Here is a 21,424-nt window from a genome sequence, read left to right on the forward strand (position 1 = left end):
TTACCTGCACCTTTGCTGTCCTTCTCCCCTGGGCCAGGAGCCCCAGGAGAGCAGGGAAGCTGTCTGTCTTAGTGACGCAGCTCCTTTGGGTCCTGGTGCACAGTACATGCTCATTTTGCTGAATGAATGATTGAATAAATAAGAGTAAAAGAGAGGTTGAGAGAGAAGGAAGGGAGAAGGGGGAAAAAGGAGGGAGAGATAAAAAGAAAGAGAGGAATGGAGGGAAAAAGAAGAGAAGGATGGAGGAAGGAAGGAAGAGAAGGGGGGAAGGGAGGGAGGCTCATGACCTGTTTTTGTACAGCCCTCAAGCCAAGAATGTTTTTCACATTTTTCAAGGGTTAAAAAGGAGGAGGAGGAGAATGTGCAACAAAAACTGTTCGCAACCTGAAAATGTACAATATTTCTTATCTGGGCTTCACGGCGGGGGGGGGGGGGGGGGCGGGGGGGGGCGAGTGCCTACCTCTGAGTTACTGCATTAGTTATCTATTGCTATCCAACAAATTGCCCTAAAACTTAGAGGTTTAAAGCAATAAATACTTATTATCATTCAGTTTCTGCAAGTTAGGAATCCCCAGGGAGCAGCTTAGCTGCATAATTTGGGCTCAGGGAATCTCTCATGAGGTGACAATCAAGATGTCAGCTGAGGCTGCTGTCATCTGAAGTCCTGGCGGGCTGAAGGAGCCACCTCCGCAGTAGCTCACGTACATGGCTGGCAGGTCGGTTGTGGTTGTTAAGGGGAGGACTCAGTGCCTTGCCACGTGCACCTCTCCACAGGGCAGCTCGGATTTCATCACGATGTGGCAGCTGGCTTTCCCCAGAGCAAGTGTTCCAAGAGGAAGAGCAAGGAGGAAACCAGGATGTCTTGTTATGACCTAGCTTCATACAGCACACAACGTCATCTCCAAAATACCCTATTGGTCAAAGGAGCCAGCACTATGCAGAGTAGGCAAGGACTACGCTGGGCATGACTACCAGCAGGTGGGATCATCGGGGCAATCTTGGAGGCTGCCAACCACAGATAGTAAGTGACAGAGCTCGGGGTCTGAACCCAAGCAATCTGGCTGCAGAGTCTATGCACTCACTACCATGTACATATGTCCCTCCATGGCAAAAGGTGGGGACACTTTTATTTTTTTTTAAATGTGACAACTCAATTGTTTTTTTTTAAGATTTTACTTATTTCTTTTTAGAGAAAGGGGAGGGGAGGGGAGGGAGAAAGAGAGGGAGAGAAACATCAATGTGTGGTTGACTCTCATATGGCCACCATTGGGGGGACCTGGCCTGCAACCCAGGCATGTGCCCTCAGTGGGAATTGAACCAGTGACCCTTTGGTTCGCAGCCCATGCTCAATCCACTGAGCTACACCAGCCAGGGCGGGGACACTTTTTAAATAGGTCTTATTGTTATATTAGTTTTAGATTTACAGAAAAACTGGGAAAATAGTACAAAGAACTCTTATATACTCTTGCAAATTTCCCTTATTATTTTTTCCTTTTAAAATTGTTTTATTTTTCAGTTTAAGTTGGCATACAATGTTATATTAGTTTCAGATGTACACCCCAGTGATTAGACATTATGTAACTTACTAAGTGATCACCCCAATAAATCCAATGCCCGTGTGACACCATGTATAGTTATTAGAATATTACTATGATCCCTATGCTGCACTTTACATCCCCGTGACTATCTTGTAACGCCAATTGCTACTTCTTAATCCTTTCATCTTTTTCACCTACCCCCCAACCCTTACCCATCTGGCAACCATCAAAATGTTCTCTGTATCTGAGTCTGTTTCTGTTCTGTTTGTTTAATTTTTTAGATTCAATTGTTGATAGATATGGATTTATTGCCATTTCATTGTTCATGTTTTTAATCTTTTTCTTCTTCTTCTTAAAGAAGACCCTTTAACATTTCCTGTAATAGTGGTCTGGTGGGGATGAACTCCTTTAACTTTTTCTCACTTGGAAATCTCTTTGCCTATCCTTCGATTCTAAATAATAGCTTTGCTCAGTACAGTAATCTTAATGTTAGGTCTTACTTTTCCACATTTTGAATATTTCTTGCCAATCCCTCCTGGCCTGCAAAGTTTCTATTGATAAATCAGCTGAAAGTCTTATGGGAGCTTCCTTATTGGTAGCTAACTTCTTTTCTCTTGCTGCTTTCAAGATTCTCTCTTTGGCCCTGACCAGTGTGGCTCAGTTGGTTGGATGTAGTCCCGCAAAGTTAAAGGTCGCTCGTTCAATTCCAGGTCGGGGCACGTGCCTGGGTTGCAGGTTCAGTCCTGGTCAGGGTGCACAAGAGAGGCAACCGATCTCTGTGGTTGTGGTTCCCCTACTATTAACACCTCCCATTATTATAATACATTTGTTTTACTTAATAAACCAATACTGATACATTATTATTTCCTGAAGTCCACAGTTATCACCTAATGTCTTTTTCCAAGACTTTACCCAGGGTACCATATCACATTTAGTTGTCATGTCTCCTTAGGCTCCCTGTGGCCGGGACAATTTATTAGACTTCTCCTTGTTTTGATGCCCCTGAGAGTTTTGAGAAGTACTGTTCAGGAATATTGTAGGATGTCCCTTTGCTGGAATGTATCTGACGTTTTCTTATGATTAGACATGTGGGGTCACAGGTTTGGGGAAGGAATGTCACAGAAATAAAGTGCCCCTCCCATCATATTACATCAAAGGCATTTATGATCGACATTATGACGACTGGTGTTGTCATACATAACCAGCTGACTGAGGTGGTGTTTGCCGGGTTTCTCTGCTCTGAGACTACTGTCCCCACGCCCTTTTCCATACTGTGCTCCCTGGAAGGAAGTTGATCTGTGCAGTCCGTTCTAAAGGATGGAGTATCTACATGAATCATTTAAAACTCTTCTGCAGGGGAGGTTCGTCTCTTCCCCCTCATTTATTATTTTATTCAATTCTTTATTTACATCAGTAAGGACTCATGGATATTTACTCGGCTTATAATCCAGATTCTACTTGATTCTGTTGCTGAAATCATTCCCATGTGGGCACTGGGAGCTCTTTCAGTTGGCTCCTAGTGGGTAAATGTAAACTTTCATGTGTATTACTAACTTAGATCTTAATAGGATTGGCAGTTTATACTTCCACTCTGCCATAGATTAAGGACTTTATTTTTTAATGACATGACATTCGTTTTGTTTCTTTTATAAGTTCAGGTTAAACATTGCAATAATCTGATGCAGAAAATTCAGCTTCTCAAGTCAAAGGAAAGGGGGGGTCAGAGAAAAATGTAATAAATATTAACTTACTTAAGAAAAGAAGATGCCCTGGCTGGTGTGACTCAGTGGACTGAGTGCCAGCCTATAAACTAAACGGTCACTGGTTCAATTCCCAGCCAGGGCACATGCCTGGGTTGTGGGCCAGGTTCCCAGTAGGGGGCGCTTGAGAGGCAACCACACATTAATGTTTCTCTCCTTCTCTTTCTCCCTCCTTTCCCTTCTCTAAAAATAAATAAATACGATCTTAAAAAAAGAAAAAAAGAAATTACCCAATCTCAACAACAGAATGTGGGACTAAAAGGTCTAACATTCCTGTCATCAGAGTCCCAGAAAGACAGGAGAAAAGAGCGTAACACAGAAAAAATATTTCAAAAAATAATGGCTGAAAACCCCACAAATACAACACAAGCAACACAAACCTATAGATTCAAGAAGTTCGGCAAACCCCACGCAGAATAAAGTCAAAGAAATCCATGCCTGGACCCATCATAATCAAAAGCTTTCCTGCTGGATCCCCCTGACAGCAGCTTGGGCTGCACCATGCTCCCTCCAAGCTGTGGACTTCTGCCAAGCCAGTGCCACTGTTGTCTCCTTCCAGCCACCATCAGGATCATCTACCAGGACCTCATCAGCCACAATATGTCCTCCATCTATAAGATCCGGGAGATCGAAGATGGACTGTGCCTGGAGATGGAACAGAGGGTAACACTGATGACTCACTCATTGGTGGAAATGCCTCCACGCTCAGGGCAAAGGTACCAAATGTACAGTAATCACTTATATTGAGATTGTCGTGAACCATCAATGGCAAGAAAATGGCTTCACAAAGGAAGCCTGTAGGAAGTACATCAAAGATGACATGAAATCAATCACAGGGAAACTTGAAGAACTGAAACCAGAAAGAGTAAAGCCTTTTATGACAGGGGCTGCAGAACAAATCCAGCACATCCTCGCTACTTTCAAAAGTACCTGTTCTTTATTGGTGAAAACATAAATCCAGATGGCACGGTTGTTCTGCTGGGCTACCATGAGGATGGAGTGGCCCCATGTAAGATTTTCCTTAAGGATGGTTTAGAAGTAGAAAAACATTAAGAACTTTGACAGTTTGGATCTGTGACCTGTCATCATAACTGGCTGCCGCTTTTCATCCACACACCATCACTAGGACAAATGAGACTGATGGTATCTTAAGCCCTTCATTTATTTTGACCTTGATTTATTTGGAGTGGAGGCATTGTTTTTAAGAAAAACATGTTGTGGAGGTTGTCCAAAAATAAAATGCATTTCAACACAACTGCTGAAAACTAAAGACAAAGAAAAACTGCTGAAATCAGCCAAGGAGGGACCAGCCATTGCACACAAAGAATGATCTCGAGGACAGCAGAGTTCTCATCAGGAAACACGCAGGGTGGAAGGCAGTGGAACAATATTTTTCAGGTTCTGAAAGAAAAGAACTGTCAACCTAAAATTCTATATGCAGTGAAAATATCCTTCAGGAATGAAGGTTAAATAAGGACATTCTCAAAGAATAACCAAGAAAATTTGTTGCTAGCAAACCTGCTCTAAAAAAAATGATTAAAGGAAGTTCTTCAAATGGAAGGAAAATAATACCAGAAAGAAAGTTAAAACTTCAGGAACAAAGACCAAGAGAAATGATAAATTTCTGGTTAAATATAATAGACTCTCTCTCTCTCCCCCTTAAGTTCTTTAAAATATTTGATGGCTGAAACCCAAAATTAAAACAATGACTGATGTTCAATGTATGTGGATGTTGCCCATGTGACAACCCCAACATAAAGGGGGGGGGACTAAATAGTGGCTTCGCATTCCATCCAAAGTGGTAAAATATAAATGTTAATTCTAAGTAGACCAGGAAAACTGCAGTATGTATATTGTGATCCCTAGAGCTACCATTAAAGAGAGAGATCGTAGCCCTAGCCAGTGTGGCGTAGTAGATTGGGTGCCAGCCTGCAAACTGAAAGGTTGCTGGTTTGATTCCCCGTCGAGGCACATGCCTGGGTTGCCAGCCAAGTCCCTGGTTGGGGGTGTGTGAGAGGCAACCAATCTAGGTTTCTCTTGCACATCAATGTTTCCCCCTCTCTTTCTCCCTCCCATCCACTCTCTCTAAAATAAATAAAGAAAATCTTTAAAAAAAAATTTCAGCTTGAAGGAATATTGCCATCAGCTGGCCTGAGTTCGAGTTCTGGCTATGCCACTTACCAGCTGGGTGTCCTGCATGGTTTGCTTAAGTGCTCTGAAATTTGGGTTCTTCATTTGCGAAAGAGACAGTGGCACCTAAGAAGAATACTTAAGAATGACTTGATAGGCTGGAGCCCAGAGGACACCCCACAGAGTGCCTGGCACCCAGCAAGGCCTGGACACACTAAGAGTACTTTTGCTACTATGATTTCTCCACTCACCAGGTCCATCTGAGCCCCAGACAAGTTACTCAACTTCTGCACGTAATGCCTTCCTGGAAATGTGTTCAAAGCTAATTTCGCAAAACGCAAACAACAGATTTCTGTGTTGTAAAGGATTTCTATTTACTGAGGACTACACAAATTATGAAATCCCAAATTCCTTCTTACCAGTTAAGTGTCATTGCCAAAGATGTATTTCCAGGGTTTCACACATGTTGTTTAAAAAAAAAAATTGGAGTGCCCTGACCAGGTGGCTCAGCTGATTACACACCAGAAGGTCACGGGTTTGATTCCTGGTCAGGGCACATGCCTGGGTTGTGGATTCAATCCCTGGTCAGGGCACATATGGGAGGCAACCGATTGACATTTTTCTCTCATATGCATCTTCTCTCTCTCTTCCCCTTCCTCTCTCTCTCTCCCGTCCTCTCTCTCTCAAATCGATTTTAAAAGATTGAATTTATCTTACTGTGTATATTTTAGTTCTAATTACAAAAGTGATGAAAGTTCGTTGCCAAAACTAACTCAGTTGCTGGAGAAATGTGCAATGTGAAAAGTAAAGGTGCCACGGAGGCCCACGTACAGAAAGGCCCACAGACGGTTTTGTGTGGCCAGGGAGGGACAGTGCCCCCAGCGTCGGCAAGGTCCCAGATGCCCCAGCATCAGAATACAGGAAATGAAAGAAATGGTTAATTCAGCATGCTTAATACTTTAGTAGGCCTTGCCAAGTTGCCCTCTCCAAAGGTTCTAACAAGGGACGCCCTCTCCAACAGTGTCAAGATTTCCCTACTTCCAATTCTGGGCATTCCCAAATGTCTTCATTTGGTTAAACTGAGGGGAAGTCTGACTAGATTGCAAAAAGCATACACATGCTTCAACTGTGTCCACCTCCTCTATAATTAAACATATGGTCACCAGCTTAAACCTCAAAGGGCCCAGCTGAGGGTCAAGATTTGCGGCTTTTGGCCCAAGCTTCACTTGCCTCCACTATCCCCTCTTCTCACCAGCCACATTGACTTTCCACTTCCTGCAATGGACCAAGCCCTTTCCCACCTCAGGACCTTTGCACACGCTGCTCCCTCTGCCCTGAACCTCTTCACTTAGATAACTCCTATTCACCCCATGAGCAGATTCTTGCAATCAGAAAAACAAAACAACCAAAAAAAACCCTGTTCTCCCATTTATAACACTACTGCCCACTTCATAGGGTTGCTATGAGGATCAAGTGAGATATATATTTTAAAACACATAGCACAGTGTTTCAGAAAGTGTTAGGATTCAGCTCAAGAGGCACCTTCCCAATGAAGTCCTCCCCGACCACCCTAACCAGGTCAGGTTCCCATGTGTTATCCTTTCTCATGGTTCTCTCCATTGCAGGAGGGGGGCGGGGGGATGGGTGAGGGGAGGAAGTGAAATATACCATAAATATAATTAAACAATTACCTGCAATATCATCTGCTTCATGTTTCTCTTTCTATTAAGGCTATGACTCTGGAAGGGCAGAGATGCTGCCCAGCACCACACCTGTGCCATAGGAAACACCTGATACATACATATCTGTCAAATTAATGAATGGATTAAATGAGCTCCAATTTGACTCAGTCATTGTTTTCAGCACATCCATTTTCTCCCTTTCCACACCTTTTTATAAAGACAAAGGATAAAATGCAGTAATGCTCACACCAGTGCACAGCCAGCCACATCTAGCCCTCCCCCTACAAAAAAATAAAATAAAATAAAATAAAACAAAACAAAAAAAAACAAAAAAAAAACTTCAAACAGAGCTGTTGGTGGGTAGGCAGCGCCCCCATGTGATCGCTGAGAATGTTTGCTTTTCTGTTAATGTACAATGCTAACATTCAATACTCTAGTTAGATATTCTGTTTGTCCTTCCAGATCAACTCTCCCTCTTCTCCCCTAACTCTGTGCCCTGAGAGGCTGACGACATGGCCGGCTCCCTGCTCTCCTTGCCTTCTGGTGCAGCCACTGAGAGGCTCCAGCAGAAGATGGGAGTGTGGGAGGAGAGAGGGCAGGGTCTTTATTCTCCTGTGCTTGGTCTTAGGCTGGATCCAGTGACTCAGTTTGAAAGTTCAGAAGGAGGCAGAAGTGATACAATGTGACTTCCCAGGCTAGGTCATGAAAAGATACAACTTCCACCCCCTTCCCTTCTCTTGAATCACTTGCTCTGGAGAAGCCTGCTGCCAAGATGGGAGTATACTCAGGCATTTCAAGGAGGGAGAAATTGAGGCATTCCACCAACCAGCGCCCACCTGCCAGCCATGTGAGTGAGCCACCCAGGAAGCAGATCACCCAGCCCCAATCAGACCCTCAGGTGACTGCAGCCCCCACAGACATCTTGACAGCAACCCTGTGAGACCCTGAGCCGGAAAAGCCCAGCAAAGCCGCTCCTGGATTCCTGACCCACAAAAACTATCTGAAACAATAAGTTTGGAGACAATTTGTTATGCAGCGATAGAGAACTTCTACAACTGCTAACAGCAGTCCCATGCTCCCACCTTGGGCCCTTTGTACTTGCTGTTGGCTCTGTCTGGGATTCTCTTCACCCACCTCCTTCAGGTCTACCCTTGGAGGTTACTGCCCATCGCCCCCTCTGACGCCCTTATTTCCATCTCCCTACCTCAGTTCATGTTTCTTCCAGCACTTCTTTCCAGTGTGTGTTTGTGTGTTTGTGTGTGTATATATAAAATTTCTTGTCTGTCTCCCCTACTAGAATGCCAGCTCTCCGGGGGCAGGGTCCTAGTTTTGTTCGATGCTCTATCCACAGTACCTGGAAGAGTGCCTGGCGCAGAGTAAGCACTCACTATGGCGGCCACTATTAGGAGAATCTAGCAGTCCTGACTCTTGTCATAGTTGGATCAGTCTCCCACTTGTTTCCTGCCCAGTTGGTGCCCACCCTGGCCAGGGGGTGGGACATAGCTGTGACCCCCCCTTCCACTGGGTAAGGAGTAATTGGCAACTATTAGGGGAAAGCCCCTGCACATCTCCCCACTTCCCTCAAGACAAAATCCCAGGTCCGCTTGGAGCCTCCAGACCCCCATCCCTGCCTGAAAGTTCACCGTTCAGCCACAGAGAGCCATGAACTGTTTGCATTCACTGATGGAGTCATCTCCACACACACACAGACAAAGCTTTGGGAGTCAAGTAGAAAACATTAGAACACCTATTTTTTAAATCTCCATTTTTTGTTTGCTAAAGAATATATTTATGTAATAAATATATTATTATAAAATAATCTGCAGAATCTATTGGTATAACTGTATTTGTATGTCGTTTATAAAGGAATATCCATCTGGGGGTAGAGCTTCAACATTTTTACTGATAGGGGTGCACAATTGGGAAAAAAATTGAGTCATTTGTTCTAATGTAATTTTGCCCCCCTGAGGACATCTGGCAACGTCCGGAAACGTTTCCGGTTGTCAACCACTGGGGGAGGGGCGCCACTGGCATCTAGAGGGGGTACAGCAAGGATGTTGCTCAGCGTCCTACAGCGCACAGCACAAAGAACTCTCCAACCCAAAATGTCGGCAGTGAGGAGGTTGAGAAGGCCTGGCCCGAAGCACCAGACTCTCTCTTGATTCTGGGGTCTTTGCACCAGCTGTTTCCTCCTCCCCACTCTTATCATTCGCCTAGCTAAAACCTCAAACGTCAAGCGGTCCCCTCCTCCAAGAAGCCATCCCTGCTGCCTATGGGCTGGGTCAGAGCCCCTTCTAAGGACCCCTCCAGCCCCCAGTGCCGACAGGGCTAGAACTGTCGTGCCGTGTTTTTACAAGCACCTCCCCAAAGCCCCAAAGCCAGTCCCTTCGGACTGACAACGAGGGGGAGGGGGGGCGGTGACTAGTTCGCCTCCTAGTTCGCATGCCAGGAGCTACCAAACCTTCTACCCGGGGTCTCGAATTCTGGCAAATACCCACGCAAGCACACAAACCCACACACGCCTACAGTGTAGTCACTCTTATCATCCCCATTTTACAGAGGGGTACACTGAGGTTCAGAGAGGGAATCTGGCCAGATAAAAGACTCAGAGAGAGGTGGGGCCCTGGTCCTACTTAGCGCCTGATTCCTGGGGGAGGGGAGACAGAGAGGAACCAGGGGAACGCTAGCTTGCGGGGGCCAGCAGCAGGAGACTCGCCGCGGCCTTTCCATGCAGCCCCGCCCCACGAGGGACGTGAAGACGCGGACCCCGCGCAGCGTGGGGACATGTGACCGACTGCAGAGGCCGCACCGCCTCCTCCACCCAAGGTCTGCGCGCTCCGCCGCAGGGTGCAGACCCCAGGAGCCCTCCTGGGTTTGGGGCGCAAGAGCAGGGGTGGAGCCGGGGCGGAGCCAGTGGACAGCCCCCCACCCACCCATCGAAAGCGAAAGAGGGGCCAGGAAGGAAAGGCGGAGCTGGTCCGGAGCCCCGCCCCCTGCCCTGCGCGCCGCTGGACCGGCGGGCGCGCCCAAGTACGGGGGGCGCCGGGCGCGCAGTGCGGACCCTCTCGGGTACCTGCGCGGCCGCCACCATGTCTCAAGAAGGTGTGGAGGTAGGAGATGACTACGACTGGGCTGGGGGCCCGCGAGAGATGCCAGGGAGGGGCAGGGGCCGTGAAGGGGGCTTCGCAGTTCCTGGGTGCTCCATCCGTAGCTCAGACCTTTCCCTGGTTGGCGCTTGTACCCCTCTCAGGAAGGAGAGCAACTGCCACCTCCCCCTGAGCCAAATGCGGCCTCCTCGACGAAAAGCGGGGGCTGCAGTGTCAAGGGTCAGAGGCCAGGGGTTACCTGGCCGGCCTCCTCCCGAGCCTGGGACGCTCGCCCCAGTCCACACCCTTTCCCAAAGCCCGGTGGGGACTTTGGCTTTTTCCAGGAAATGCCTTGGAGGGATGGACATGGGAGGTGCTGAGGCCAAAACCGAGGGTCACGTTCGGGCCGAGAGGAGAAAGACTAGAGATGGGGGAGGGGCGGTCGCTCTTCCCCTTACACCTTCGGAGCCCACCTGTCCCTTCCATACCCCAGCTGGAGAAGAGTGTCAGGCGCCTCCGGGAGAAGTTTCATGGGAAGGTCTCCTCCAAGAAGGCGGGGACTCTGATGAGGAAATTTGGCAGCGACCACACCGGAGTGGGCCGCTCCATCGTGTATGGTGAGCGGGCAGGCGGGCTGGGGTTCTGGTTCTGGTGGGGGTTCCGTGCGAGGGGAGCGTGGTCGGTGAGGTAGGGAGAAAGGCGTTTAGATCCTCTCTTGGTCTGTATTGGGGCTCTGGGAACCTGAAATTCCCACAAGATCCTTCAAGGGCCCTTCACTTACACTTACTCTCCCCACCAGGGGTAAAGCAGAAAGATGGACAGGAACTGAGTAATGACCTGGATGCCCAGGTAAACTGCCCCCCTCTCCCCAAAGGACAAGGTAACTGGGGAGGGAAAACAGTGGGAACCCAGCCCATCCATCCGTAGTGAGCCCCCTCAGTGCACTGCCAGTCCACAACTTATGGTCCAGCCACATTTACTTCTTCACTTCTCAGCCAGGAGCTTGCAAACAGTTCATTACATGCCAATGGTATTAAATGGGGGAGAGAGACATGAAACTAACCAGTGACACGAGCCAGGATTAATGTCATCATAGAGGAGCTCTGGAGGTCAGAGAAAGCTTCCTAGAGGATGTGTTGCCAACTCTCTGGAGAAGAGTGATCCCTGGGAATGGAAGGGTCAGAAAGGGTCTTCTAGAGGAGAGAATGGTGTGAGCGAAGGAGCACAGTCTGGGATGAGCAGGAGATGAGGAAGAGAGAGGGGCAGGGAAGCTCAAGTGCTGGATGGGTGGGTGGATGGATGGATGAAAGGCTTCGAGACACAGGAACATCATGGCCACATTGCCCTCTGCATGGCTCTGGTGGCTGATGCACCGTGGATTTTGCCTTCTTGAAAGACCCAGCATTGAGTTGTTAAAGAGTATAATAAAATATGTATTATACTCTTTACATTTCTGCATTTGCATATATACGTATAAGGAGTATGGTAAAACAATAGCAGAGTAGCATTGATGGAGCGCTTCCCTTGCAGCAGGACTCCAGGAATTTTACCTGTTGACTCATTTCATTGCCACAGTGGCCCCATGAAACAGGCCGTATTATTTATTGCCTCATTTTATGGACAAGGAAACCGAGACACAGAACGAGGAAGTCACTGGCCAGGATTATGCAGTATGCGGGAGGCCACTGGGACTTGATCCCCAGCCACACAGAGTCAGAGTCTGGGTTCTGAGATACCCCTCATTAGGAACCCGGGGGTGGGGGAGGTGGCTTGGCCACATTCCCACAGCTGGAAGTAATGCGGGGGCAGGGGGGGCCTCGAACTTGCTTCTGTCTGAACCCAGAGCTGGAACACGTAGCCTAAAGCAGAATGATCTCAGAGAAGCAATGTTCCAATGCCAACAAGTATATGACATTTGCAGGCAGGATGGAAGTATGAGGTCCAGACCTGCCTCACCACACTCACTGAAGGTGATCTCAGGCAAGCCCTCCCCCAGGTCTGGGCCTCAGTTTCCCCATCTCAGCTGTGGGGATAACAAGTGAGCCCACCTCTCAGGACTGCTGTAAGGGTAAGTGAGTAAGCGAGTGCCACTCAGTCAGCTCCCTGTGAGTTAGGAACACTCTACTCTTATATGGGGCCAAGATCCCTCCCCCAATAAATAAGGTGAAAAGAGGCCTGAGCTGAATCCTCAGCCTCTGCCCCTGGTGTCTCCACCCAGGACCCACCAGAGGACATGAAGCAGGACCAGGACATCCAGGTGAGTCCAAGACATGGGAATGGGGAGGAAGAGCAGGGGGAGAGGTATGTCTGTCGGAGAGTAGAGCTGACATGTGTTTATTTGGGGGGAAGAGGGGTACCACACTGTAATACCCACCTGTCCAATTCCCCAGGCAGTGGCCACCTCCCTTCTGCCGCTGACAGAAGCCAACCTGCGCATGTTCCAACGTGCCCAGGAAGATCTCATCCCTGCCGTGGACCGGCAGTTTGCCTGCTCCTCCTGTGACCATGTCTGGTGGCGCCGTGTGCCTCAGCGGAAGGAGGTGATAACTCAACCCCTGGCCTCGATTCTCCTGACTGCCCTAAACTCCACTCCCAATCCCCATCCTCAGTGTCTGAAGCTCTGATTTAAGAACATCAGCCTCTGGGAGCTCAACCTCAATCTCAGACCCCAGCTCCCACCCTGAGCTGGATGTCTGACCTTTAACTTGAGGAGCTCACCCCTTACCCAAGAGCTTGACTTTGACTCCACAGTTTGACAGCTACCTCAGAAATCAAACCTGACCCTAAAACCACAACCCCAAATCTGACTTCTGGACCTGCTGACCATTGGTGGGATGGTGGTACATGCTTAAGAACCAGCACTTGCAGCATGGGAGGGACCCCAGATTTGTAGTGTTTACCTATTTCCATGGTGTAAATATTCCCACTGTGGCCAATAATCAAGCTACCAGAGCTCCCCTTTGACAGGGAGCCTGTTCCCTTTTCCACACCCGCAGGTGTCCCGGTGTAGGAAATGCCGGAAGCGCTATGAGCCAGTGCCCTGTGACAAGATGTGGGGTGTGGCTGAGTTCCACTGTCCAAAGTGCCGGCACAACTTTCGGTGAGGCACCCCTTACCCCTGCCCTCCCTGCCCTGGCCCCACCCCAGCCCAGCCTCACCCTCACCCTCGGACCCTTATGGCCCTGCCTGCCCCCAGGGGCTGGGCACAGATGGGGTCCCCGTCCCCTTGCTATGGATGTGGCTTTCCCGTGTATCCGACACGGATCCTCCCTCCACGCTGGGACCGGGACACAGGGCACCGCAGCACCCACACCCACTCCTGCTCAGCTGCTGACTGCTACAACCGGCGAGGTAAGGGCCTGGTATGTGCCCTGTGGCCTCCCCTGTCTCTGGGCCGTCTGTTTGGCCTTGATTCAGCAACTTCTGAGATCTTAAGTACCAAGGTCTCAGTCCCTGTGGCCACTCCCCATGGCATCGGCCCCTCCTTCCATGTCTTCTATGTCCCACCCCAGTCTCTGTGGCCTTCAACACTACCTCCCATGGCATCAGCCACCTTCCGTGGTCTTGCCCATGAGGCTCTGTAATTTTCCTCCAGTGGCCCATACTCCAGTGTCCCATGGTCTCTGCCTCTGTGGTCTCTGTATTCTTGGTTCCTGTTTTGTCTCCTGGAGTCTCAGGTGATGCCCATGTCCCTGGGTCTCCTGTGGCTTTGACACCTGTATCTTTCAACTCTGAACTTCTTATAGCTCTGAGTCTGTGGCCTCAGCTCCTCCCCTTCCCAGATCCCCCACAGCCTCAGACCCCTTGCCCCCAGAGTCTCATGTGACCTCAAGCCTGTGGGTCTCAGAACCCCTCCCTTCCCAGAACCCCACGTGCCTGGGACATCCTGTGCACACCCCAAGAGCCGGAAGCAAAACCACCTGCCCAAAGTCCTGCACCCCAGCAACCCCCACATCAGCAGTGGCTCCACTGTGGCCACCTGCCTGAGCCAGGGGGGCCTCCTAGAACACCTGGACAACCTCATCCTGGAGGACCTGAAGGAAGAAGAGGAGGAGGAGGAAGAGGAGGAGGATGGCGGGCACGGGGAGTGACCCTTGCCAGGTGTAGATACAAACCAGACACAGTGTGTGGATATTTTGTGTTGTTATAAAATATGAGCTCAAACCGAGATCTAAGTGCCCTTGGGGGGAGCCACCTGGGTCGGAGATATTGGCAGGGGGATTCCTGGGTCCTGCTTTCAGGGTCCTGGGGAGCAGATCCACAGTGGGAAGGTCTGTGGGACATGGGTCACACTGAACCATGAAGGAGGTGTGGCCAGGACAACTTGGGCTCCTGGTGACAAACATCCCCTGGAACCTGGGGGACAGATGGAGAGGTGATCACAGCCTCAGGGGCCGGATCAGCATGGCAGCCTTCTTGAGAGAGTAAGCCCCTCCACGAAACTCAGCCCAATAGACACCGTCCTGGTAGCGGTTGCGGTAGTGGCCACCACGGTGCCACACACCATTGAGGTTGGAGTGGGCACAGGCATGGTACCACCAGCCTCCCCGATGGTACAGGGCACAGTTACCTAAGGGGAGAGAGAGTCTGTGTCCTCTTACCAGAATAAAAGCATCTACCAGTATCTCACTAGTGCAAGGCTTTAGCCAGGCATCCCCTGGCTCTCCACTTTCTTCAAAGTAATGGCCTTAATTCCTTCCCTATCCCCTTACCAAAGTATAAGTCACATTTTTCCTACCCTTTCTGCAACCTAAGATCTGTACTCGGGAAAAAAATCTCCACTTCCTTTCTAGAGTAAGAGTCTTAGCTCACAGAGTCCCCCATGCATCCCACCAGAACAAGAGTCCTGACACTTACTGCCTCATCAGAGAATGAATCTGAGCTCCCCAGCCCTTCACCGAGATAAAAGTCCTATGCCCTGTTCTCTTGCATACCCTGATCCTTACCAGAGAGAAATCTTACCACCTTCCATTCTCTCACTAGAAGTCTCACCTCCCCACCCCACCCCCCACCAGAATAAGAGCTCCTTACCAGAATAGGAGTCTCGGTCCCTATCCACGGTGCTGAAAGGCTTGTCGCTGTGCCAGGAAAGAGAGTCTCCAGCATCTCCATGGTACTGGCCAAGCCGTAGGCGGTAGTGGTCCCTCTCGGGCTCCAGGGAGAAACCATCGTAGTGGGCACGGGCACCACGGCCCCCCCAATCCTCCAGGAGCACCAGTAGCTCATGGTCCCCATGGCTGGTCAGCTGATGTACCGGTTCAAGGCCTAGCCAGTATTCCCCATCAGGCTGCCCAAAGCCCACCTGGCGGGGCAGGAAAATTAGAAAGTTAGAAGCAGGTCCCCTCCACCCAGCCCTGCCCCTACTTAGCTGTGCCCACCTTGTAGTGCTGCCAGGTAGTGAAGAAGTTAACTGAGCCATCTTGCCGCCTCTGAATCACAGTCCAGCCTCCACCCTCCAGCTGTTGCTCACACCAGGCGGACACCATATGCCGGCCCAGTCGCAGCTCATACACTCCACTCTGCCCATGGCCTCCTTGGTGCGCCTCTGCACAATCTTGCCATGGGCCTGTGGGCACAGATGTATGGGGTAAGTACAGCCTGGACCAACTAACCCCTTAATTAGAGTAAGAGTCCTAGTTTTCACTGGTTCCCCTCACCAGAATAGCAGTTCTGCCTCTCCCATTCTCATCAAAATTAAGTACCCCAGTACCCATTGTCTTGGAAGTCACTCTTCTCTCACTATAGTACATGTGGATCCTGGAGTTTTTAAATCCTGGTTATGTGGTCTCACCAGAATAAAAGTCCTGAACATGGCACTCTGAACCAGCTGAAATTCTCACCAAAGTAGCAGTCTTAAATTCCCTGGTCCCCCATCAAAATAAAAGTACCTCCTCTCCTATTTTTATACCATAGTAAAAATTTTGGCCTTTATCAGAGTAAAAGCCATAGTCCCTTGTTCCATCACCAAATTAAAAGCATTACTTCCTCCAGTCCTCTCACTGTGAGAGGAATAAGCCATTAAAATCCTGATTCCAATTTCTCTCTGCTCATGCTACACTGGAAGTTCCCTGGCTCTTCACACCCCCCAACAGCCCTGCCCTCATCTTACCCATTGGCTTGGTAGGGAGAGCAGGGTGCCCTGCAGACATGGGAGAGGCCAGGGGACCCTGCTGTCTCAGGGTCTGGTCTCTCTGGGACTCTGGGGCTGGGTCTAAGCTGCTGGTGTCATTGGTGCTACCCACCAGACTGACTGGAACCACAGGCACCGGGGGCGGTGGCAGGACCTGGGTGACCAAGAGAATCAGATGTGATTGCATTAACCATCACCCCAGGCCACTCTGGGCTGCTCAATCTCTCAGCACCTAGATGGGCAGGAGATCAGGCAGGGGCATGGATTGATCCTACCCAAAAGCCTAACTCTAGCTGTCAGGAGCAGACAGAGCTGAGCTTAAATTCCTACTCTGATGTGCACAACTTAACCAATCTGTGCCTCCAACTCCTTTAAAGTAGGAATAATGATATGAAGGGCTCCAACAATGAGTATTAGCTTATTGAGTGCTCCTAACAACCCTGTAAGGTAGAGACTGTCCCTGAGTAACACGGTCCAGAATTCGGAATACTATGCAGGAGTTAGAAACAGTAATGCAGGGTCTATATCGTATATCGCATAGCACTTCCATAACATGGGTCTTTGGTCTTTATCCACATAATATGCTGGATTACGAGATTCTAATAATATTCATATGAAGTGGGTAAGTAACGATTTTACGTAGCCACCGTTGAGTTTTCACCCAAATGAATTATAGGAGAGGCAGGAATCTAGGTTTCGGAACTTTTTGGATTTTGGAATACAGATAAGAGACCGTGGGGTTGCAGGAGGCCCATCTTACACACAATGCACACAAGCTGCGATTCTGGGGGTACAACGGAGGTTACCTGCTGTTGCCCGCCCGCGCCGCCCGGACACAGGCGCTCCAGACGGGCAATAAGGCTACTCTGACGGCTAACTAGCTGTGACAGCTCGCGGAACTTGACATCCAGCTGATGAAAGCTGATGGCTGCACGTTGTGCCTCGGCCGACGCGTTGAGCACGCGCTCCCCAAGCAGTTCCAGCGCCGCAGAGGGCTCCGCCCTCGGACCTGGCCCCGCCCCCGGGCCCGCTTCGTGTTGCAGCTGCGTCCGCAGCTGGCCAAGGCGCGTGCTTAAGCTGCGGCTCTCCTTGCGCAGCGCGCGCACCTCGCCCGCCACTGCGCCATCAGCCGCCGCCAGCCGCTGAAGTTCCTGCAGCAGCTCCTCGTGGCGGCCCACACGCACGCGCAGCGCTGCAACCTCGCTGGCGTTCACGGCATCCCGCGCTGGGCGCGCCGCAGTTGGTCCGCTCCAACACACTGCGCCTGTGAACTTCTGCTGGGGTAGCACGAAGGTGTAGGTGCAGCGCGGGGCGCCCGCTCGTGCCCACGAAACGCCCAGCAGAAGCAGCAGCTGCAGCGTGTGCAGGCCGGGTGCCCACATGGCGGACCTGCGGGCAGAGGACGAACGGGAGGGAGAGGAGGGCCGGGAAACACAGACTAGACTTCCGACTCTCAGGCTGAACCAAACCCAGCTGCGCTCAATGCGCGTGTTTACAACTGTGTGGCTCCAGGTCCACACACGCCCACCAATATACCTTCCCCCACCCCCAAGCCTGGAGGCAACCAGTGGGATCCCGCCCAGGCCTCTCTACTGAGTTCCAGGCACCCTGCGGGACAGAATCCACTCAACAAGCCTTCACTGAGTGCCTACTGTATGCCGGCCTCATTTCTAGGCGTTGGGAAGATGGTCAGAAACAAAATTCCTGCCCTGGTGGACAAGGAACAAAATAAAGTATGAGATTAATAAAATATTTTAGATGCTGCTAGAAGAGACACGGGGATCTATGCAGCAGCAATTCGAGAGGAGAGGAAGACCTCCTGGAGGACGTAACATTTGACAAAAGACCTGAAAGGGATGAAGGAAGAAGCCATGAGGATGTCTGGGGGTGAGAAGAGCAACTCTTGCAGGGGAACAACATGTGTAGCATGAGGCTACATCATGCCATCATGCTGATGTATTTAAAAAACAAAACAAAGCAAAAACAAAAACACCTCGGGAGGCTGGAGCAGAAGCAGGGGAAGTGTGGGTGGGAGGGGGTGAGGCAGTGTGAGGGGCGAGTCTCAGTCCAGTAGTGGACGGGCCATCTCCCATGTCCCCAGATCAAAACACATAACCCACCCAACACCCACATGCCCCAGGTCTGCTGTGTCCCCCAGGTGTTACCCAACTTATACAGGTGACTTCCAAGTGTCCTCACTCAAGGATGTGTACTCGTGGCCACCTACACCCGACCCTGTAGGATCCACACACGGGCTCCCACTGCCTTCATGACTTGGGGTCACCGCCTCACCGAGGAGCACACACACACCTCCCATATGCACTTGCTGACACTCAAAACACTTAGCACGTGTCCACATATCGCCCCCATCTGCACCAAGTCCCACTATGCCCTAACCCACACGTCCTGGTGGCCACACAGGCGTGGTCTTTATCATCACACACATCTCCTCTTTCACACATTCGACAAACACTCCTTGGGTGCCTATTGTGTGCCAGGAGCTGTTCCAGGCGATGAGGACACAGCCATGAACAACAGAGACAAAACCCTGCCTTTGTACAGTTGACATCCTGGTTGGGACAATGGATGGCAGATAGGTTAGGGTGATACGTGCTAGGAGAAACCTTAAGCAGGGAAAGGAATGGGAATCCTGGGCTGGGAGGGGCATTTTAAATAGAGGGTTCAGGCCTCCATTTAAACAGAAGATGACACTTGAGTGAGGCCCTGAAGGAAAAGAAAGAAGGGGAAGGACACTCAGGCAGAGGGAATAGCAAGTGAAAAAGCCCTGAGGTGGGAGCTTGCTTGATATGTCCAAGGAATAGCCGAGAGGCCTGTGAGGCTGGAACAGTGAGTGAAAGGAGGTAAGGGTAGGAAGGTGAGGCGAAAAAGTGTGCAAGACCCTGAGAGTCTCAAGGAGGACTTGAGACTCTGGTTCATGTGGGAGCCAGGAGGGGTTCTGAGCTGGAAAAAGACACATTCATGACTGAACTCACACATCACACAGGAGCTCCCAAGGGCAGAGTAAAGTCCTCTCCTTGCCCCAAAGACACCAGGCCCCCCACAACAGCAATGTACTACATCCCCTGGAGCTAGAGTATGTAACATCCACTGCCTTCCAGGATCTCAGTCTGAGGTAAGGAGGAAGCCTGGGAAGCCCCCCAGACAAGCAGAAGCCCAGGTATGTCAATAGACAGAATCAGCCTCCACTTGCCCTCTCACCCTCTGCCCTCTCACCTCTCACCACCAAGATGCTGAGTCCAGTGAGGAGGCCCGTAGCAGGTACAGAAGTCAGAGGAAAAGCCAAGGGTCTAGTCCAGCAGGGGCCTCTGAGCTGGGGAAGGGAAAAGCTGGTGGGAGAGCAGGAGGGAGGAGATTTGGTAATCCCCCACCCCGCTGAATCCCCGGAGCCTGGGACTAGAGCTGTGATGCCGAGCCCAGGAGCTCCAACTGTAAATATTTAGCCTTTCCCATATGAGAACTGAGGCCAAATTGCCAGACACCCCTGCCCAGGCCACCAGAACCTGATAACACAGGTCAGTGCCCTGGACATTCCCCCCATAGCAGAGCACAGAGCGTGGGAGGCTGCAGGCCCCAGGAAGCCAGGGAGGTCCAGTGTCAGACCCAGACATATGCACACGTACAGAAAAGGACAATCGCCAACATCACCAGTGGCACCTGCTCTGTGTCAGCCACGACTCTAAGCTCTTTACACCTCTTATCTCTTATAATCCTTGAAACCCTAGCTGGCTTCTGTGTGTAGCCTCACTTTGCAGCAGGAAAAACTGAGCCTCAGAGAGGGCAAGTGACTTGCTCATGGTGCCACAGCCCAGAAGAGTCCGCAGTGGGATTTGGCCCAGGTAGCTTGTGCAAAACTCGCATGTGTATATACTGTGACAGTCACACACACCCATGTGCACACAACAATACAGCAAAGACACACAGACACCCAACAACACATGCAAATCGCTGCACAAAGCAGCAAAGATACACAGATGGGATCTGTGTGTGTGTGTTTGCCTGGCATGTGCATACACAGATTCCTTTGGCCAAAGACACAGCTGGAAACACAACTCAGATTCAGGCAGCAGTTGTGTTCAAAATATGGTCACACACAGACATACATCACGACTTAAAGGAAAACACAGCGAGACCCTGACACCCGCCCCCCCACCATCCATACAGTCATTTTTCAGGGGTACAAAGAGACCCATGCAGAGCCCCAGAGCACAGGTCTGAGGTCTCCAACCTGTGCAAAGTCCTTACCCGCCAACCAGCAGACCAGCAGCCTTCTTCCCCACTTCCTACCGTCCTGAACTCGTAATCCAAGTGGACTCTCAGGCTGTAAGAGGAAATGGTCCTCCCAGATCTGAGAGAGGCTGCCAGGCTGGGCCCCTTGGCCCCCCCACCCACAGCCCACTCTGGCTTCCCTTATTGGCGGCAGAGAGAAAAAAACCTAAGTTACAGAGAGGCTGACAGAAGGGAGAGAGAGTCTGAGAGAGAGAAGGGGAGAGACATGGGAGAAATGGGGAGAGACAGGGAGTCAGAAGAGACAGGATGTGAGAGAAGGGGATAGGGAGAGAGAGAAGAGAAAGATGGAAACAGAGGTTATGAAAGAGACAACCTACAGCAGAAACAAAGTTGGGGGAGAGGAAGACGGATAGGGAGGAGAAGACAGAGTGAAGGAAGAATTGGGGAGGGGGAGACAGACAAAGAGGGGAGGCAGTTGGAGGAGGGGAAGCAAATGGGACAGGGAGATTTTGGGGGTTGTCCCTTCCCCCACCCCAAGGTTCTGGGGAAGAAGCCAGAGGCCTGAGGCCAAGACTGGGGCTTTGAGCGGAAACCAGGAGGGGATGAATTTTTCAGCATGGCCCACATCACCCTGAGTTTCCAGAAGGTGATGTGGAGTTTCCATGCTCAGCCTGACCACAGTCAGGGCCCCCTGGGGAGGACAGCTGGCCCTCAGGAGCTAGGGGCCCAAATGAGTAAACCCGGGGCTCACGTGAGTAACCGGCCACGGTGCTTCCCCCTTTTCTGGTTGCTCCCCAAATGTCTGGCACCAGTGTGCCACACACTATGCATACATCTTCTCTCTTTATTC

At 50.5% G+C, this 21,424-nt stretch overlaps 2 protein-coding genes and 1 pseudogene across 6 annotated transcripts; 2 read left to right on the forward strand and 1 right to left on the reverse strand.

The window, feature by feature from the left end:
* Positions 1-3,799: 3,799 nt before the first annotated feature.
* LOC112301400 (translationally-controlled tumor protein-like) lies at positions 3,800-4,351 on the forward strand (annotated as a pseudogene).
* A 5,476-nt stretch (positions 4,352-9,827) lies between these two features.
* Positions 9,828-14,287, forward strand: SHFL (shiftless antiviral inhibitor of ribosomal frameshifting). Of its 2 annotated transcripts, none has more exons than XM_053911077.1 (8): positions 9,828-10,220; positions 10,541-10,813; positions 10,996-11,045; positions 12,415-12,453; positions 12,587-12,736; positions 13,193-13,296; positions 13,393-13,547; positions 14,061-14,287. In XM_053911077.1, the coding sequence occupies exons 1-8, from the start codon at positions 9,839-9,841 to the stop codon at positions 14,285-14,287; spliced, it is 1,380 nt and encodes a 459-aa protein (XP_053767052.1). In that variant the 5' UTR covers positions 9,828-9,838. The 2 variants fall into 2 exon arrangements, with proteins under 2 accessions (XP_053767052.1, XP_024412785.2); XM_024557017.3 differs by having other exon boundaries at positions 10,062-10,220; positions 10,690-10,813.
* A 126-nt stretch (positions 14,288-14,413) lies between these two features.
* Positions 14,414-20,881, reverse strand: ANGPTL6 (angiopoietin like 6). 4 transcript variants are annotated; one of them, XM_053911074.2, is made up of 7 exons: positions 20,590-20,631; positions 19,561-19,673; positions 17,133-17,715; positions 16,306-16,480; positions 15,575-15,762; positions 15,228-15,498; positions 14,576-14,766 (listed from the first exon to the last, which is right to left on the reverse strand). In XM_053911074.2, the coding sequence occupies exons 3-7, from the start codon at positions 17,706-17,708 to the stop codon at positions 14,576-14,578; spliced, it is 1,401 nt and encodes a 466-aa protein (XP_053767049.1). In that variant the 5' UTR covers positions 17,709-17,715; positions 19,561-19,673; positions 20,590-20,631. The 4 variants fall into 4 exon arrangements, with proteins under 4 accessions (XP_053767051.1, XP_053767049.1, XP_053767050.1 ...); XM_053911076.1 differs by lacking the exons at positions 14,576-14,766; positions 20,590-20,631 and adding an exon at positions 14,414-14,552 and having other exon boundaries at positions 19,561-19,778; XM_053911075.2 differs by lacking the exon at positions 19,561-19,673 and having other exon boundaries at positions 20,590-20,881.
* Between the last annotated feature and the right edge of the window lie 543 nt (positions 20,882-21,424).

This window comes from Desmodus rotundus, chromosome 9, assembly GCF_022682495.2.
Source record: "Desmodus rotundus isolate HL8 chromosome 9, HLdesRot8A.1, whole genome shotgun sequence".
Classification (NCBI taxonomy): Eukaryota; Metazoa; Chordata; class Mammalia; order Chiroptera; family Phyllostomidae; genus Desmodus; species Desmodus rotundus.

Bases quoted from the DNA above. Each gene is read 5' to 3' on its own strand.
- SHFL (XM_053911077.1), top strand. From the start codon at position 9,839: ATGCAGCCCCGCCCCACGAGGGACGTGAAGACGCGGACCCCGCGCAGC. The intron at 10,814-10,995 runs GTGAGCGGGCAG...TCTCCCCACCAG, and splicing joins GGGCCGCTCCATCGTGTATG to GGGTAAAGCAGAAAGATGGA. The intron at 11,046-12,414 runs GTAAACTGCCCC...GTCTCCACCCAG, and splicing joins GTAATGACCTGGATGCCCAG to GACCCACCAGAGGACATGAA.
- ANGPTL6 (XM_053911075.2), bottom strand. From the start codon at position 17,708: ATGTGGGCACCCGGCCTGCACACGCTGCAGCTGCTGCTTCTGCTGGGC. The intron at 15,763-16,305 runs GTAAGATGAGGG...CTGTGCCCACAG, and splicing joins TCTCCCTACCAAGCCAATGG to GCCCATGGCAAGATTGTGCA. The intron at 15,499-15,574 runs GTGGGCACAGCT...CTGCCCCGCCAG, and splicing joins CTACCTGGCAGCACTACAAG to GTGGGCTTTGGGCAGCCTGA.